The sequence below is a fragment of the Falco cherrug genome, chromosome 5 (genome assembly GCF_023634085.1).
Source record: "Falco cherrug isolate bFalChe1 chromosome 5, bFalChe1.pri, whole genome shotgun sequence".
Classification (NCBI taxonomy): Eukaryota; Metazoa; Chordata; class Aves; order Falconiformes; family Falconidae; genus Falco; species Falco cherrug.
In genome coordinates, this window is record NC_073701.1 from 39,340,653 (window position 1) to 39,361,526 (window position 20,874).

The window sequence follows — 20,874 nt, forward strand, 5'->3', positions numbered from 1 at the left end:
AAGGTAGTCTGAAGCCAGCTAATTTGAGGCCTACTGACAACATGTATGCTGGCACAAAGCTCAACAAAGGCAAAATCAATTAAGCATCATTCAGCCCCTTAGGTAGATCTTGCAGCTTTCATTGAATAGCTAGTGTGGTAACAGTTTACCAGCTAGCTAATTTAAAACTACTTAAATAAGCTGCAGTGTTGTTCTTGGTTCCAAGCTACGTTTATGTGATCCATGAAAAGTACTGAACTTTAAAACTGCAGAGCTGTCAAATCAGCACTATAATAAGCTCTACAGTTTGCAAAGTTGTATACAAGATAAATAAAACACAGGCTCATTTGGTCTTTTGGCCAAATTCTGACATTCTTCTTCATGTCATGTATTCCAAGAAGATACAATTTTAAATAAAATAAATTTATTCAGTTTTTAATGCAATCACAGAGAAGTGAACAGACTGGCATTACAGTGTAATATACTTCTTAGAGTTTCCCACTTGGCAAAAACTTTGATAAAGTACATCAAAGTAAAATGGGGTAGACAGTCAGCTCTGTTCACAACTCTCTAACCACATCCCATGAAATAATGTAAGAAGACAAACAGAGATGTATACTGTAGCTTTATGGTCACAGTAACAACAGTATCTCATGGAAGTCCCTGAGTGCTCTGCATGGTAGAAATGGGATTTCTGCTTTCAATATTTTTCATTAATACATGTTCAAGGAAAAATGCAGTTGCAAGAAAAGACATGCTTGAGACTGCAAAATACTTACTGGTGCCTAATTGCTGGAGAAATTATTCAGGAAAAATCCTCTTAAAATAGAAAACAATATTTTCAAGCTACTGAGGGCATTAGAATATGTGATTATTTGTTGAATAAGAAAAAACTGAAAAAAATATGTTAAAATGCCAAGGGATTGCTCTTATGTGCACCTCAGGTTTTAATAAAATGCAATATTTGTTTGGCATTATAGATACTTTGTTGTACTTTTGCTGATTCTTCTTTTCCCCCACCATTTTCAGTATCTCTTTCACATTCCCACCCATTCATATGAACCTAAAGTGGACAGCACAAAATCTTGATTACCTTGCCTTAATAAAATAAAAAAACCCCATAACCCAAATCCCCCCAAAGCCTCTCTTTTTCTTTCTTTCTTTCATTATACTTCTTAACTAAATTATTTATAACCCAGACTTTATTAATGAGCTGCTCAGCACTTAAGGCTTCACTATAAATAGAAAAACATGAGAATTTAAAAAAATCCATCATATTTAAAAATAGCTACGCACATAAATAGCTAGAAATTCTCCTTGGCAATAGAGAAAGGAAAGCTTAGATAGATCAGAATGATATGTAATACAATCTCTTAAATGCATTTTTCTTTATTTGTTGGATTTTAATAGACAAAGAATAAATGTATTGTTGTTATATGTCTTTATGAAGCTGACAGTACCTGAGCTATAGTGCTAACTACGTGCACACCTGAAAGTATTAGAGACCAAATATGAAAACCACACAACTGGAAATTTGTTTTTATCTTCTTGTTTTTCTGCAAGAAAGCTGCCATGTAATAAATTAATCAGAAAAAATGATTTGAAGTCCTCTCAAAGTTTCACATTTGTCTTTGCAGACACCTGATACAAAGAATCATTCAAAACAAACCTTGTAAGTATGCACTGCAAGTTGGCTTCATTTGTGTGGTACAAATGATCCCAGCAGGCACTAAGATTTGATTTAAAAGTACTTACTGGAAGGAAAATCATTGCTGTTTAATATACATGGTGTATGAAATTGTCCAGAAGAATTAAGTGAGTGTAGGAATGGGAGTTCCCCCCACTCCTTTCCCCTTAAACTAGAAACTGTTACACAGTAAAAGGAAACCTCCTAGGATAAATAATGCTCATGTCTATTGGACATATATGACTCCTCTGTAAATATAGTCTAGGCTAACTTATAGACAACTACTTTTCCTGTTACCAAAATGCTAAGAATTACAAGCATGGCATTGAGACCATTCCTGATTAAACTTGTGGCACATACTTATGAGGAAACATTTTCTTCTTTCAAATCAGCTTGATACTACTTTTTTCCTTTCGTCCTTGAGATGAGGAATTGGGATGCAAATCAATGTTAAACAATGGGGCTTCTGAAGTGAACCTATTCCTCAGGGCAGTACCTTAGTCAGAGCTGCAATTCTCTGAGCCAGTTCAGCCTCCACTTCGGGTAAGGTTTCAGCCTTCCTCATCGTCTGCTGCAGCTTCTGCTCAGCCAGCTCTAGTCGCTCTTGCAGCTGTCTGTTTTTGTCTTCCAGCTGAATGCCAAAGACAGATAAACAGGTATTAAAAAACCCCAAAACCCAAACAAGATCAGAATGAGGATTTTCCTTCAGTTTCTTTGGTATTGGGGAAGCAATCAAAACTCATTACATGGGCACAGATACTCCACAACCTGGAAGAATTATTGGAGAGCTATTAACTCAAGCATGGAACAGTGTAGGCTGCCAGCCTTCCTAATGATGAGTGAATTGAGGCTCAAGGATCAAATGAAGGTAAAGAAAATGAGTGTAAAATGGAACTAATGAAGACAAACAGAAAGCTCCTCTGATCAATTTATTTATCTGAAGAAAATAAAAGTATTGGTGCTCAGTAAAATGGGAATTTTCTAAATGGAAATATTGAGTCCACTCACAGAAAAGTTTATGTATGAGCTAAAATGGGAATAAGTACAATTCCAAAATGATGGAATTCCCAGCAAAGTTTCTGAGCAAATTGCCAAATGCCAATAATACATTAGGAAATATTAAAACTGACATTTTATTCATGATCACAACCTGGCTGCTATTTGCTTAAGGTTGCAGTGGTATTGTTCATTGTGAAATGAGATGTAATTGTAGGTTCACAAAGGTGAAATTGATTAATCTGTCATAACCATTAAAGAGAAACAAGGAGGACTTTCAATAACTGCAGTATTCTCTGGCCTACTGAGATACACCACATGATTAAGAGTTTTTTAATGGCTTGATAAGGATTTCATGCTTTCCTGTCCATTCCCGGTAACAGAAGACACAATGAAAAAGGAGTGTGCTTTTAGAGTCTTTCTTAATCCTTCAAAAGCATGAAGAGGTAGGCTTTTCACATCACAGTGCTGCAAATCAACTTTAAGCCTGCCTGTATATATTCTAAGCATAGTTCTATCGATCACTGCTTTGAGTAGGAGACCTCTGCAGCATAGCACGACTTACACTGGCAGCAATAAAAACCTCAGACTCAGGACCTTACTTTTCCATTATTGGGTGTGGTTTGTTCCCCCCTGCCTCCAACAATTGAAGATACCACTTAAAATAATCAAAGGAAGCTGACGAGTTTGAGTTCTGATGCTCTAATTTCCCTGAGGAGATAGCCATGTGCGTGTATATACACACATACAGAGGGAGTGTGCATGGGTGCATAAATATATCTGCATACAGTCATAGAAGCAGAGATTATCAGATCATACAGGCTTATTTCCCATATAGCATTTTATATCTGAAGACACCACAGGAAAAAAAATACAGTAGTCTGATACTGACAGTGAGGAGCAATTTCATCTTTTACAGTTTGAATTAAATTGGTTTCATGTTAGCTTTCAGTTTTCATTGTGTTCTTCAAATTACAAAGCAGTGTTTTCTGTTCACTTTACACTTCAGCTTTTGGAATCACTGTGGAAACCAAGTACCACGAAAGCTACACAGTCATGTTAAGCTCTTTTTTTAAAACATATTCACAGATAGTTTAGCTTTGTAAAATTTTACTTACACACTACTAATATGTGAAATCATTAGAATATATTGTATACAAATTTTGATCTTTCCTGCAGAAGGGAATTTCTTCTGTTTAATACTATTATTGAAAATTAAAAAAAAAAATCAGAAAATTGTTATGCAAGAAGCAAAGATAATCCTTCACTTAGGGGATGTGACTGTGCATTTATGCAAGACACTATCAGAAAATGCTTATTTTCTAATGTTGGAATACACATTAATTTGGTATTCACTGTTGCAGTAGCTGATATGAAGCTTAGAGACACTGAACAACTTAGGTTTTCTTTTTTAGATTAATGTATCTGTTGATCAAAATTAAGCAGATTAATAGAAACCTCCTACTGTAGATCTTCCCCCTTTTTTTCTTGCATTAATTTTCATTGTGTATGAAGAAAGCAACCAACTAATGCAGATACCGTACCTGACGTAGGATGGCTTCTTTGTTTGCCAGTTCATTTTCCAGTTTATCGTTCATGTCATGTATGGAGGTGGATTCTCTCTGAGCACTGAGGTAGCGTTTCTCCAGAGTAGTTATTCTTTCTTCCATATCTTCCTTTTGTGCCATTGCCTAATGTGACAAAAAAACTATCAAGAACCATGCTACATAATTTTATACCAGTTTAATTTTCATGCTAACAGTAGACAGGGATGTAAGGCATGCTTAGCAGTATTTTTTTCTGTTTTAAAGATAATATATTTTATCTGGGATTTCTTGCAACTATGAGATTTAAAGCAGTAGTAGTTAAATAGAGCAAACAGAAACAACCCTCACCTTTTTTATATTTTTCTAGTTCCTATATTTTGTATTGCAAAAAAACCATAGTGAATGCAGCTCACATTTACTTTCTTGCTTCTTAAACAACAGCACCCTTGATCAGAAAATAGAAAACCTGATATAGTTACATAATAGTAGAAACATACTGCACTGATGTGGGGAAAATAAAGTGTATGCACATTTCTACTCTTATTCCTGGATCCTGCTAAAATTTTTTTGCTGAAGTACATGTAATAGACAACGTGTAAAATGTCCTGAAATTTCAGGAAAACAAGTGACTACAATGTTGGGTACATAACATAACCATAAAATATGGGTATGTTATCCATATATGTTATGGATAGAATTTCTTTAAAATCTTGAGCTGGTTTTGTTCAAGTATTACAAGCTGGCCTCAGTGAAGTCAATAGCTGTAATTTAGTAGATTATCAATTAGTCTATTATATTGTTTATCTATCTTCAATTAATATCAGCAAAAGTAGAAAATTTTATATAGTTTTGAATTTGTGCCTGGCTCTTGAGGAGACTTACATGTTGCCATGTAATCTTTCACAATGAAAACATTTGCTGATGAGCATGTCTTGCTGTTCATCAAAAAAACACATAAAAAAAAGTAATTATGTATGTAATTAATTAAAAGCACACACACAAAAATACAGTAACTTATCCGGTTACACAATGCTAAACTACCTCTTGGTGCACGTATTTCATTTTCTGCATTGGGAAGACTTATCTTTTGTGGCAATGTGAAATAACAAAGACAGATACTTCCACGTTTACAAATACCTTTCGCAGCAGATTTTGCACTGACATTTGGTAATTATTCTAGATGTAAATGTATTAGCAGCCACTTTGCTTAGGAAGCAATGGGCTGAAAGCAAATAAGCCTGTAGCTGGTGTAATGTGTTATTTAAGAGAAAAACAGCAAATGGCAATCAAGCGTCCCCGAGACAGCAGTATTTTCAAAAGGTAAAAGACAGTGGTTAGAGACCCCTAGTGCTATAATGTGGCATTGGTGGAAAAGGAGAAACAGAGCAAACTATTCTTTGTAACCATGTAACAATGATACAATACTCAAAAGAGTCAGAATACAAAAGGTGTGAAGACACTTAGACTGTGTCATGCATCAGAACTTCTGAAGGAACTTCGCTTCCAGAATGCTATAAATAAGAGGTTAAATACATACATACAAATGCATCTATATACACATACACACATATATAAATACATATGAAATATCTGTATTGTAGGAAGCAGTGTAACAGGAAGATAATTACTCTAATTTCAGAAAACTAAAATAGATTCTAGAAGCCAACCACCCACACATATTGAGAACATCCATGGAAAAGAGGGTCCTCTGGAAGGTATTAAAGAGCACCACAAATTTAAGAGGAGGAAAGAAAATGAAAATTGAATTATATTTGCATTTTTTGAAAGAAGGGAATAACGCATTATAACAGGAGTAATGAAGTTATCACACAAGAGTAAATATTATAATTGATCATATAAACAACATTGCTTTATAAAACAGCCCAGGAGTTTTAAAAATGTACTTTTTTCACTACCTACATTTTTAGACTACCTACATGACCAGAATCTCTATTTGAGAGTCCATCTTAAAAATCTGAAACAGCTGGAAACTTGCCAGAATGCACTCTAGTAATGCTAAACCACAAAGGATTTGGCTTTCCCCCTATCAGTACATATACACATCCATTTTTCTGAACATGGTTTTATAAAGAGATTTCTAGTACTATTTCTTAATGTAAATTTTGTGTTTCCTATGTACAAGGGCTTTTATCAGTGCTTAACTTTTGCTGCTTATATTCATTGGCCTCTATCAGTTTGTAGTGGGTACCACAGGAACAAGTCCAGAAATACAAGGCGAGTGTAGTGAACTCCTTACCTCTCTAATGTCTCTCTGGTATTTACTGTTCATTTCCTCTGTTTTAATGAGCTCCTTCCTGGCAGTCTCTGCTTCCTGTTCTACCTCTCCCACCCGGGAAGACAGCGCCGCCAAACGCTCCTTCATCTGTGCCATTTCATAGTTTTGCTTTTCCAGTAGTTCCTGAAGTTCAACAACTTGACTGGCTTCGTCATTTGAGTCTATGGAGCCATTTGATAGGCGCTGTTAATAGAGAAGTGACATTACTTATCTTTAAACATGGACCCTACTTAGAGAATTTCTAAACCAAAGATTATTGTAAAAATTGCAAAAGCAACTAGGTAGGAAGGGAAAAGCACATTCATTTTCATGGTAGATAAGACAGGTGTAGTTATAAAAAAATTGCAAAAGATTAGTATTCATTCATATCAAGGAATTCCAGAATGCATCATCACACAGAGAAGTAAAGGTTTGCATTAAGAGCAAAATAACACACAAAAATAGCTTTAGTTTGACGTTATGATTATTCAAGTAGAAATGGCAGCAATACTACTTCTAAAAAGCACCAAATTGCATGCATACATCTTAGCTAAACTTACACAGCATTTAAACTTCATCAAAATATATTTTGTTTGCAACACAGGCCACGCTGTAGACAGGAAGCAACACTAAAAAAATCACAAATTCTCCAATTTGCACCAGAAAGTGCTTGGAGACTGGACAACATACTGGTTAGGTCTACATTAGAAGTAAGGTCTGCTGAAGTAATTTGTGTGCTGCTGAAAGCCCTGGTATGACTACAGTAATAAAGAAAAAAAAAAATAATCAAGAGTCCAGAACTCACATTGCATTTGGAATATAATCTCAGGAATATGATTTATATTGCAAATAAATTATTTCAGGAAAGAAGTGAGTTCACTAGCCAGACTTGCTGGCATCATGTCATGATAATACTCACACTATCCTTTTTCAGCAGAGGCTTCATATAAACGCAAAGATTTCATGTAAAAAAATAGGCAAAAAGAACAAGAAAAATCAAAATGATTGGATTTTGACCTATAACATGAAAAAATAACATCAAAGTAGTCCAACCTGTCATTAATTCTCTTGGTTAGGTGCAATTTCGTGAGTTAAATTTATATTATGCAGTATGGGAACAAAGTATTTCGCTGTAACTGTCATTTTAAATAGGTTATGGACCTCAAAGAGCATCATAGAGGAATACTGGTCCTAAAAGGGGATTGTTATCCTTCAGATGGTAGGTTGTATAGCAATGTACATATGAAATATTCCTAGCAAGATCTGAGAGGAAACCAAGCTTGCTTTAATTAGCACTTCTGTGCTATTATTGTCTAAATATATTTATACCAAAATCTTCTAGCAAATTCAAAGAATATTACTTTGCTTAATGGCTTTAACAACATTCTTTCCCCAATCAGCCATAAAATGAACCCAGATCCAGACCACCTGCCTCTCTGCAGATCATTGAATAAAATTATTTTACTCTAAAAATTCATTACATCAAATAACTCAGTTCCAAAATTGCTTTCTTTATACTAGTTAATTATATTATCTTGACATTTTATGATAGCTACAGAACCATCATTAATCTACTTTCAAGAAACCATGGTAAAATGACAATAGTAATTTAAAAAATTGTTTGTACTCAGTTTTTTGTTTGGAAAGTGTATAGTTAATCTACTTGAATCAAAACCCCATTAATATACAGCAGTCATTCATGTAAACAAAATAGTACTCAAATAGGAGAAAACATTTAACCATCATAGTTTATTCCATTGTGTAAATTTAAGAAACTCTTTTATCTGTGATAACTATTATCTATTTTACATTTTTAATCTCATACAGCAATTTTAGCAGTTGTCCCAGATGAACAAATTTTATCTCGCATTGCATTTGCCCTACAACTGTTGAAACAGTGGTCCAGGAATTGCTGTAAAGTTATAATAAGCAAATACCAAATCTGAAAAACAATAAATGGCATGTGATCATGTACCTTATGTGCTATAAAACATGGTTATTCTGAAATGGCAAGCTGTGATATCTAAAAGTATGTTCAGTGGCAGAGAAATATTTTCTTTTCATTAATAAAACTTTTTTCATAAGATACTAATAACCGAAACACATAGAAATTAAATGTGAAAGATATATTATTTTATAATTTAATTCATATCTGAGGTTCCTGGAAAAACAAATAAAAATTAATTAGAATTAATCTCACACTACTAGACAAATGCTATGATTGCCAATTATGCATGTATATATTTTGTTTTATGCACAATATATTTTGATTTATGCACATAAACTTCCCTCATAATTCTTTGATGAGCTCTTTGTACAAGCTGCTTTAATTCTAGCCATTGTTCACTTTTGCTTTACCTTATTCCTGTATTCTTATCTAGAGCTGGTTTGTATTTAAAATTTCTAACTTACCAAAAATGACATTTTAATTTTTCTTAGTATGATTGGAATAAAACCAGGTTTTCTTTAAAAATACAATTAAAAATACAAAGATCAGCTTGAAATTTGGTATTTTGGGAAGCTGGAACCATACTTTAAAAGTTTACCTAGGAATTTTAACTGACATTTTGTCTATTTTAATGCTTTGATATTGTTTTACGATATATCCATTATATGGGTACATCTTGTGAAGTAATCACTCCAGAAGACCACAGATAGGAAGTTATTAAGCATTAATTCAAGAACTATCTCATATAACATACCTCAGGTTCCCAGGAGGGTTTTAACCAACAGTTTTGTGGTCATACTTTCCCTTCCAAACAAAAAAGCTTGAATAAGAATGTGAAAATACGCTATGCTGGTTGCAGCAAAAGACATTCTGTAGACAATGCTGATTCAAACACATTTTCTGAATTAGTGAAAGGAGCAGGAACATCCCCTGCCCGAGAGGAATTCCCTACAGAATAAGTTGTGGGACAGAACTGCAGCATCTTTTCTATTACTGATTTTGTGTAGAATGTTCATGTCCCTTATCTATCTTTATTTTATTATTTTTTTATATTTTTTTACTGGCTGAATAGTATTTTTTTTAATCTTATTGAATTTTTAGTGCTGAAATATTTCCTGGTACTCAAAGACTTTCCTGTTGATGATGCTGTATATTAATTGTGATCCATTTGTAAATAAACAGTTAGACAAATGCTTATAATAATGAAGTCTAAGCTTTGAATAGATCTCTGTTAATTACTACCTGAAGCACTAAGGGAAAACTTCTCAAAAGGGCACGCACTAAAAAAGTTTCAAAGTAGACATTCCCAACTGTTATATCCCTACACTACCCAAAATACCCAATTTAGACAAGTTATTGTATCAGATTAGTAGAGGGGCAGGGGGAATACCGAAAGTAAACTGAAACAATTGGAAAGTCTTTAAAGGAGGGCAGGACAAAAAAGAAAACTTTCTAACCAACTGAAACATTCTAGCAGAGAAAAAAAATAATTTACATGTTGCCCAGATCTGGCTTACAAGTTAGTCATCCAGATGAAGTTTTCAAAAAATTTCATTATGCTGTCTATCAAACGTGTTCATGAAAAAGGTGCATATGGCCACATTCCTTAATTTCACTGATTTCACATAAAAATATCTACTAGCAATGGCTATTTTTTGTTGAAAAAAGAAACGTGGCAAAAAGCAAATAGCTCACATGCTCCAATGCTTTTTTTTTTTTCTAATTAGTTTATCTAATAAAAGACAGCCCATCTGTTTCTATCACATTTACTTACTTAGACCTTGATGCTGCAGCAATGGTATCATCATATATTCTTGACTTAACCATTTTTGCTTTCTACAGACACAATAGGTACACGTAGCTGCAACATGTGCATGCCTGCTACACACACTGTAAGGGTCTCTGCCCTCTCCCACTACCCCCTTCCCTGGGTTTTTCAGCCAGATGAGAAATCTGGTTGGCATCACCTTGAAAGACCTAATACAACCTCAGAAGTTTTCTTTGGTAGTTTTGTCTGTTTGTTTGTTTGTTTTGCGTTTTTTTTGGACTAGTTCAGAACAAAGGTAAATGAGCAACTACATCTGCACCTAGCCATGTAGCACTTTGTTTTCTCATCAGTGGCAATAACAAGGGAAAGAGCAACAGCACTAGGAAGGCCTGCTGTGGGTTTTTGGAGGGCTGCTTTTTTCTTTTGTGGTATATCACCATACGCCAGATGAATAACTGAGAAATTGCAGTCTGTACTAAGGGCTTCAGACATACCCTTACTTGATAAAGAAAGCTTTTATGTTTACTGAAGTACAGCAAAATACACTAGGAGGAGAAACAGATGAAATAATCATCAAGTAAATCTGATGACAGTGATGGTACTAACTGTAACAGAGGCAGCATACTGCAGAGGAAATCAAACTTCAAAAAATACCCTGTAGGACCAAGTGCCATAAAGGGTAATGTGGATTAAACAAGAAATGCCTGGGTGGGGGAAAAATAAAAATAAAAGTCTTTGAACTGCTTATGGTCCATGGAAATGGAGGAGGGAAATAAATGTTCATGTTCCCTAACACTGAACAGTATGAAAATGCAACCAGCATCCCTGGTATCAGATTTTCTTTCTTTCAAGATACAAAAAGCACAGCAGTAAGGCTATCTGCTGCTTGTATAGGAGAATCAGCAGGGAGAAGGTCACAAACTGGAGCATTACACATAGCAATAAATCTGCCCTAGATCATTGCTTCTCTCCCCTATGAAATAATCAAAGGAAAACCAGTGGTGGACTGGTTTACTAGTAAAAAACAAGAACGATGGTAAAAGGAACACCAGGAGAGAGTATAAACAAGACTAACCCAGAATATTGTAGCTTCTGTTATTCCATTTCATATAGCCTTTTCAGTTAATCCTTAGCAATAATACTGAAGGCAGACTGAGTGGAGGTACGCTTAAGTGAAAAAAAAAAAAGTAAGGGCACTGGACTACAGCCGTAGGCAAAGAAATTGTACAACTGTCCCAGGATATTGATTGCAAAGTACTTGTCTATTTTATTTTGTAGGAAGAACCTCACAGTGAACTGCATACGTGGCAAAATATACACAGGAACCTAATTTTATAAAGGCAAAACCCAAGTACAGCAAAACCTCCAAGCGTGTCAAACATCTGACACACATATGTTTGGTTTAAGTACTATCAACCAGTACTCAGTTATGTATTTTGTGCCAAAACTTAACCTGATACCACCTGACAATGGTGGCGGTGGTAGGGGGGGAATGTCATGGGGTTACCTCTGAACAATCAGCAGTGGAGACAGAACTCATTTATTTGATAGAGTTCCACATCAGTGTCTCAGCCTGTGGTAGTAAGAGTGCAGGCAATTCAAGTGATGCCCTTGTGCATAAGCATTTCCATGCCTGAGGACTAAGTTAAGCTCCGTCTAACCATAAGGTAACTTTGAATAATTGATAGTAATCTTAAAATTCAGATGTCCAGTCTTTTAGAATTCATAGAACAAAGTGGTATTTTTATGTTATAAGGACTGGGTCCTAGTTCTTTTTTTTGTGTGTGTGGTTTGTCTTTTTTTAAACCCTAGAAGTATGTGCCTTATGCCTACTCTTTACTAAGGCACTCCCTAAATTCTTTTTTAAAGGAGTACTGGCAAGTTCATTGCACAATAAATCCCTAGTGTCAAAATTGAGGTCCTCACCATGTTCTCAAGTCAGTATAATGTCATTGTGGTTTTTGAGAGTTCATTCTGAACAAATTTCTCTCAGGATCTACTAATGTTCAAAGCAACTGTCTGTGTAAGTTTGGCTGGCTACCTTTGGCAAATAGCATAGCCCAGAAGACTGCTAGCACCATGTTATACTAGAGTTATGTCAGAATCAAGTTATCTTTAAAAACATGAATACCTTTGTTAAAAACATCCTTTTGATTATACATATTTTTTCTTGACATGCAACAGAAAATCTAATATTAAAATGGCTTTTCAAAGTTCTGCATATAGTAAGTTCATTTACTAAATATGTGATGGTTTATTTGTCCATATAAATATTGTAAATACATTTAATCAAAGAACACAAGTTTATGCAGGTTCTCTCTGAACCTTACAACATGCCTAATCCGGGCATTTTTTTTTTTTTTTTTTTGGCCAGTATGAAGTTGTACAGGAAAGCAATGATCTAAAGCATACATAAAAAATAAAGCAATGGATACAAGCTAAGTTACAGCAAGGAGTTGTTTTCAGAAAAATCGCAATATTTAGAAAAGGCTATAAAAATTAGACAGAATTGTTTCCAAATAAAAGAATGTCATTGCTGCAGAAGCTATTGGAGACGGGAACATACTGTTACCTGCCTCCAGATATGACATATCCTCATATCTGCCATAAGCCTGTGACCCTAACGCTCATGGTGACTGAACTTCAAGATAGCCCTTTTTCACTCCCTGTTATTCTAGGATGGCATCTCAAGCTACAGAAACATCACTGACTCACTTCATTTTGTGAGACTTCTCCCTTCATCTTCTACTAAGGCAGATGCCAGCTGTTGCTTTATAAAATATGGTTGCATTTGTTTAGTTGCTCTGACTTTTGCTCAGACAACTGCCTATGTGGCAGCTGAGATATGAAAGCTTTCCTGTACTTCATATGCAATATACAGAATTTCAGTGATATAAATCACTTTGGAAATATTTTGGAAATATAACAGGATCAGTAGTAGTGCCAGTTTTCAAACCTAAGTTATGTTTAGACTCTCTTTGAAGCCAGATAATTCCTACAAATAATACATATATAAAAAATTGAACATGAGGAAGAGTAGGAAATAAATGCCATATAAAGTTCAAAAGAGGGTGTTGTTTGTTTGTTTTAAAGCTTTTAAAACAGTTTGGCAGACAAATTGGCAAATTTTGTCCCAAATCCCAGGGAAAAAAGTTTATTTTTAGCTCTGTAGTGGTGGAGATGTTCCTTCTGACTTAGAAAAGCTGGCCATGAAGGCTAGATCATCAAGGGAAAGACAGAAATACTGTATATTTCTCAGGTCAAATAAACTTGTCTGAATATCGTATTACAGAAACACTAAAAGGAAAGTGAAATAATCACCAAAGGAAGCTAAATTATACATAACACTTGACTCTATGAGAGTAAGGATAAATGTAATGCTGCAAAAAGTAATGGTTGCTGATGTTGTTTAAGATGTAAAAAATAAATGAACAAGTTACCAAGAGATGCTTTTTACTACAGTTTATAATCCTACTCCTATTCCTTCCAAATGCCCCATGCCAAAGTTTTAAGAGAAAGTAGATGATATTAACAAGTACATAGCTATGCAATAGCCCAATCACAAGTGACAACTAAACAAGCAAAAGCGGTATGATCATCATTCATATAATCAGCATGGAAAACACAGTTTGAAAAGCTATGCCAAAAATAATACCATTACACCTAAGCTGTCACAGTCATGTCCAAGTGGCTGGTTGCCTCATTATGTTTGATGGCTATGCTACTTCTCTAGGTTGTTCTACATCTTTTGTTCTGTGTCAGGCAACGATCTCATAATCATTAGAGGTTTCCTCTTAATTTACTCTGATTTTTCTTCAAACTCTAAGCAACTATCAAAGCCAACGTTCTCTCTCCACTGAAATATTTCTTCCCCATCCCAATACTGATATAAAAAGAACTACCTTCTCCAGCACTTTTCTCTCCAAATCTCCTCACTTTCTTGCTTTTTCTACCAAGCCATCAAAGGACTCCACCTTATATTACTACTTTAAAGATCTGGCGTAAGTTTGCTTCCTGATCAGCCTTCAGCTCTTACTCTTCCTTCCAATGCCTGTAATCACCTGTCACACTTTAGTTATTTTGCAGAATGGGAGGGGGGGCAAGGTTTACTTGATGGGTGGACATTTTTCTTCTTGTTGCTGGTCTCTTCCAGAATACCTGACTATTTTTCTTTTACACTATTAGAAGAATTTCTGAGATCTTGCACAGGAGAGAGAAATCAGGTACTGCTTCTTTATTATAAGGGCTAGTTAGCTGCCCAAACCAAATTATACATGCAAATCCCACCCCCATTTGCCTTGACTAACTCCTTTTTCTTAGAAGTCTTACCAGCCTGCTATTAAAAATGAGTGGCCTGGTGACTCCTCGCAGTAAATCATCCAGCAAAGGTCAGTCAGCCAATTCTGTCAGCTACCACAGTACCTGAAGTGTAAAATTCCCCTGGGGAGGTAACAAGGCTTTTAAAGCAGTGTTTTAACAGCTTGATATGTAGAAGTATATGGGGTTTCTATTAGGTAAAAAGGAAGTCTGTATGACTGAAAGATGAATTTATATGAAACAGACAAAGAGCTGAAACAAAGAGTTGATTTATTGAAAAATTAAGAGATCTGACTGAGGAATCTATTGATTTATCCTGTAAGTAACGTACAAGTAATGCAGCTCTTCAACGATAAAATCCCTGTGCTACAGTGTTGAGGACTAAATATTCATAGTCATGCAGACATATGAGACTATTAAGCAGAACTGTACTTACAAAATATTTGCCGAGTCTTTCAAAAAGAGTACTGCATATTCTCCTAGGCTTATTCCTTAGATTCATGAAGACCTCTAATCCCAGCTGAAGCCTTTAACCATATTTCCTCTCACTCTGAAAACTCCTCACCTCCCTGGGTGGGTCAAGCCATCAATCTTCATTAAGTGCCCCTCAGCACATGCTTCTTTAATTAGCTTTATCAATATTAATTCAGAAAGAGACGATTAGGAAGCCAGAAAGATACCTGCACTGCCTGGAAACTGACCCATCATCTGGTTATCAATATGTGTTTTGTGTCTGAAGTGTGTTAATTCTCTAATTCAGAATGTGAATGCACTGGGGCAAGGATCGTGTCTCCCACTGTTTCTTATACATCATGCATTCTGACTGCACTCATTAAATAGCAAAATACCCCCCCCCCCCCCCTTACAGCAAATTCTCTCTAAGCTACAAACACCCCTTTGATGGCTGGTGTTCAATCCTTGCTAAGTTCTCTTTGAAACTGGTGCTTCTGATGAGGGCCCCATATGTCCTGCCTTCGCTCCTTTCTCTGCCATTCCACTATGCTGTCAGTCAAAAGATTCTTTTTAATCTATTAATCCAAAACAAAGGAGCACATGGGTTACACATTCATAAGTAAAAACTGAAATGGAAGGTTTTCTTCTGCATTTTTCTAGTAACCATACAAAATTATCAGAAAATCCCAAAATAGTCAAGTCCAAAACTGGAACAGGTTCTGATGATTGCTCTGAAGGAGACCTGTTACTTTTTATTATATTATTTAATTTTAATTGTATTTGATTTGCACTCTGAACATTTTAGGCCATGGTGTTTGCTTTGGCGAAACACTTTTTACTCTTGCAGGATACAATGTCTATAACTGTTGTCACTGATTTAACAGATTTTAGTAAACTACTGGCATTTGATTTAATTATTGGAATATGTTAGTGTTATAAGTAAGAAGAAAAAATGTGACTCTTAAATAAGCTGAAGGTGACTTCCTGAGATATACTATAAAGCAAAACACCCCCAGCTGTTTAATACATATAAGAAGTCATTATATACAGCTCCAAGTTCCTCATAAAACACAGCATTAATTTAGGAAAGAAAGCTGTTTATTGCACCAGAACTACAAGACTGTTTTACCTCTCCTGGTATATATATATGTTTCCATGTGCCTAAAATATTCTGGTTTATTATTCTGAGGGGAAGTGAACAACTATGCTGGTATAACTGCCCTTACTGTAGTAGAACCAGTGTGGTATACTTGTTAGAAAAAGTAGGTAAAACCACAAAACTAGTTAACAAGTTTTAATGGTACAATTATGGATCTTGGAATAAGGAAGAGTTCCCTTATTAGCAGGGTATAGGTATCACAGGGACATGATAGATTAAAAAAAAAAAACAAACAACAAACCAAAACCCAAACAAAAGGGCACCAAATAGGGACAAACAAGCTTTGTATTTTACTAGTGTTTACAAGTTGCAGTTACAAATGTCAGCAATAAAGTTTAAAATAGAAACAGTGCACTTCCAAGGAGAAACATTCTGATACAGCCTACTTAAATGCTCAGCTTTCATGCCTTTGGTGTAACAGAAATCCATGCAGAATTGGATTTGTCAAGCAGGAACGATCCTATGCTTACAAAACAATTTTGAGGATAAAAATAGTCATTCCCCAGGCCAATTAATCTCTAGTAAAGCTCCACTAACTTCAGAAGAATTATAGCAATGATTTCTTATATGTTTGAAATAAAAGATGTGGCATGGAACTCATGGAGGAAAATCCTCCAATACAGGCCAGAAACAGACAATGAATTTTGAGCGTCAAAGAAAGAGATCATTATAAGTGAAGAGAATACTTTAATGGTGGACATTTAAGGTATACAAACATCAGAAGATCTAATGTTTTCCAAAGAAACTTCAATCCTTCCCAATTTGCATATCAGCATTTTTAAAAACATTCTGTCTGCCAATTAAAAAATCAAATTTCCATTGTTTTTGTGGAAGATGAAATAATTACAAGTATGAAATAATGCCTTTATTTGAAAACAAACTATTTGTTCACAGCATCTTATTTTGGGGCATCCAGCAAGCACCACTTTAAAGGCACACAGTTTATAGCCAGAAATGAGAGCATACTGGGCTTCCTATCAGCAACTGAGACTCATTCCTATTTCTTGCTCCAATTACACATGGTAAATGGTGAATGAGATTCAGCCACAGGTTCAGGCATCCCGATGTGTCTTTAAATATGCTAGTTACTATTTAGTATGGAAAATCTTATATTTGGAGTATCTTGACAAATTATCCTTCAAACACTGTGGAAAAGTATTTCCTTCCTGACCATGATCATTGATTGGATACAGATGAAAATGATTGCTACTTCAAAATGGCAAATAAAAGTAGAAACACTGGATTCCTCGAGTAACTCATTACTTCATACAGTTACAAGGACTTTTTTATTGCTTTTTGATAAGAATCAGAAGGAATCATACTGACAAATTTACACAGGAAACAGCACAATGGGTTATGAGTTAGATGGATGAATAATCTGATGCTGGTGTCTGGTATGTACAATTTTTTTTCTGCAAACCAAAACATTAGCCTTTGTGTAGTCATTTGCCTGCAAAGCAAACTAACAAATGATGAAGTGAAGTTCCATAAAAATACATATGTTTTTTATACTGGTAATGTAGAATCTTCCTCTCTAGATATGTATATTTTGTTTATAATTTGAATAATAAGACTATTCAAACTGACTTCAGATAGGACAGAAAAAATGTTTCTGATATAGTTCTACACATGAAAAAATAGTACTCTGAAAAAAACTTGTATAGGAACAATCCGAAATAATTGTTTTGAAGGATTTTCTCTAAACATGTCACAGTTTGGAACTGAGAATAAAAAGTGCTAGCATAACTGGATCACTGGTATGACATTTCTTTATTTCCTTTTTCCTTTGAAATTTTTCTTATAGATTTAAATGGTTAATATGATTTCTTTATTTCACATCAATTACAGTGATACTGTAATTGGCAATGAAAGCCAGTTCTGAAGTTTTGTATATGCTTGGATTACTCTAAATACTTACTGTTTCTCATATTTAGTACTTGTTTTTGTTTCATTAGTTTAATCATTGGATTATTTTTTTTTGTTGGTTTTCTCTACTTTAAAGTTTCCCTTAACCTTCATACAAGAGAATTGTCCATGTTGTTGTCAATGCGAAGGACACAAGCCTTGTTTTATCATCTCACAAAATTGCTTTTGTATTCACTCAGGGTTCTGAAGCCATTACTGAATATATTTTCCACTAAATTGGGAATTAATATATTACTGTTGGAAGCCTTGGCGCTTCACACAGAGGACAGTGCTTGTGATTACAGAATTTAAAACGATGCTCCAGCTGCCCTGTGACACAGAATCACAGAGCTGGCCACATAGCCCACCAGCTCCTCAGCACTGTACCCTATCTCAATTGTAGGTTATTTCTCTTAAAAATTCTTTAAAGCTTCCCATTCTGGAAACTGCTCTCAGCAGTCTGTTCTAGTGTTTCATTGCTTTCACTAGATTTATTGATCCGTTCTCTTTGTATGTGTGTATGTGTGAAGGCACGTTTTATGTATTTGAAGATAACTGTGTCCATTAGTCTCTCCTCTAGGCTTTCAACCTACATTTTGAAAATTCTTCAAGCTATGTTCTTTAGATTTCTGATGACTGTTTTAATTGCCATCTTCTGAATTCTCAAGACAGTCCACATCCCTCTTCAAGAGTGGGACCCAAGGCTGGATAAAAGACTTCAGCTGAAGCCTTATTGGTGCCCAGGAAAGTCCAGGGATATTTCACATTTTGCAGGTTCTAGTTATGTTTAACTATCCCATCATGGCATTTGCCTTTATAGTATTGATCCATTATATTTTTATCATCCACATTAATCTCCAGAGCCATTTCTGCGGAATTATTACAAAATTATTACAAAAAGCCTGTTTACCATATCATGTAGGTTCTATGTTTCTTCATTCTAGACTTCCCAGATCTTGTATGAATTAAAATATAACCATGAGGTTTCAACAGAAAGCTCTTTCCATACCAAGAGATGAAGCTTATTTCCTACCTGAGGTTGAGATCCTATCTTTGTCACTAGCAGTCACATCACCCTAGGTTATCTTCAGTGTAGGTTCTATTTTCTGAATAAATCTGCTTATGGCTTATAAAACACTTAATCCATTTCATTTTCCCACTTTGTGATGTACAGTAGAACCTTACCTGAATGGATAGTGAGTTTTTCCTACTTAGTCTTCTACCAGATAACAATCTTTTTCTACATTGCCCCATTAAGCATCTAAATTTATGATTTTTTATGAAAACTCATATACTTCCAAGCTAAGCATTGTGGTAAAATGCATCTGTGAGCTTCCCTTTTTGGTTCTTTCTCACTAAGGTAGAAATTTACTGGTCAATGACATTCCTGCTTTTACATGAGATATAGACCGGTTTTGTCAATCAGCTCCTGAAGCATTATTCCAGAGCCAAGAAAACCAAAGGTCACTTGGCAACACCATCTGCACAGCCACATTTTCATCTCCGGGATGTATCTTTCTTTCTGAGCTACAAAGCTTATCAAGGACTGATGAGAATGCCAACCCTTCCTGACCCAAACTTCATAATCATTTTAGGATCATCATGATCATCACGCTTAGGATGAATAACCTCCTGTAGTATTAATGTTGCAATAATTTTGAGGTGGCAGATGAAATTTGGTAATACTTTACTAACCCCCTGAACTCAAGTTTCTCCAGAGGTACATCAGGTGTAGTTAATAAACCCTGCTCATACTGTTAGGAGGGGCTCATCTGTTATCATTCGCTGCTGGCTGTTTCAGATGGGAAACCATCAATACTGAGAAAGGTGCGCTTAAGCTACCCCTCTGCAAAATGGAAAACTCCTTCACCGTTTGTGCCACTGCAGAGCTTCACATATGCCCAGCTTCTTTAACATCTCTGCATGCATCTTTCATTTGTATCATCTTGATCTCAAAGGCTGTTTGATTCCACCTTTGCAGCTTCCCTACTTGCTTCCTAACATATTTTCCAATGAGGACTTTGTTCACTGGGAATACTGCCTTTCACTTGTGGAGAACTCAGGCTACTGCCTTTACAAATCAAGTGAAGGATCTGGGTGGTGGCAAGTGGTGTCTGGTGGTCACAGATCTAGGTAGGAGAATATCTGATAATAGAAATTGTTGTATATTAATTCCAACAGCAGGGTTTGGTGGGGTTTTTTTAGGTTTTTTTTTTGTTTGGTTTTTTGTTTTTTTTTTTAATGTTTCAAAGTCTTTAAATATATTTTGTTTGTGCAAGTTGGCCTCTTTGCACGCTTCTGTATTTGCTAGTTTTAAATTCTCTTGCTTAGCTGATATAGCTTAGAAGCTTTATTGTCATAGAGCAGAAACGTTAATATACCTGGTCAAGGTTTCCCTGAGAGAACATGTGTGACCTTACCTGTTTAATGACCTGGCATCCACCTGCCAATGAAAGCAACTTGCAGCATGATCTGCAGTCTGTTCCAGGCACAAAAAGCTAGACCTAAGCAGCTTTTTTTTTTCCGTTCTATTTTGTTTTAAATGAGGATAATTCCATGCTGAAATCCCTAATACTTTCCTACAGCAGATGTCTTACAAAGTTTAGAATTTTGTGAAATCATAATTAAAAGGCATTTGCTCCCTTACAATTTTTCCTTTGGGATTTTTTTTTTTTTGTAAAGTAATAAATATTCATAGTTAATACTTCTCATGACTTCTATTTTACCATTATTTTCTTTTGAGATGTTTCATTTATACTTGATAATAAGTCTCCCTTTAAAATTACACCCTGCCACCATTAATAAGATTTTTATTTCTTAAAGATTAACTACCTTGATTT

The 20,874-nt window shown here is 35.2% G+C and overlaps 1 protein-coding gene across 11 annotated transcripts in view; it reads right to left on the reverse strand.

Moving 5' to 3' along the window:
* The window catches only part of PPFIA2 (PTPRF interacting protein alpha 2), a 352,026-nt gene that overhangs the window by 62,040 nt on the left and 269,112 nt on the right, over positions 1–20,874 (reverse strand). For all 11 annotated transcript variants that reach the window (XM_055712395.1, XM_005437159.3, XM_055712388.1 and 8 more), the window contains 3 exons: positions 6,467–6,688; positions 4,207–4,353; positions 2,163–2,297 (listed from right to left, as the gene is read on the reverse strand). In XM_055712395.1, the coding sequence (XP_055568370.1) occupies positions 2,163–2,297; positions 4,207–4,353; positions 6,467–6,688 (504 nt within the window). The remainder of the gene's footprint in view (positions 1–2,162; positions 2,298–4,206; positions 4,354–6,466; positions 6,689–20,874) is intronic.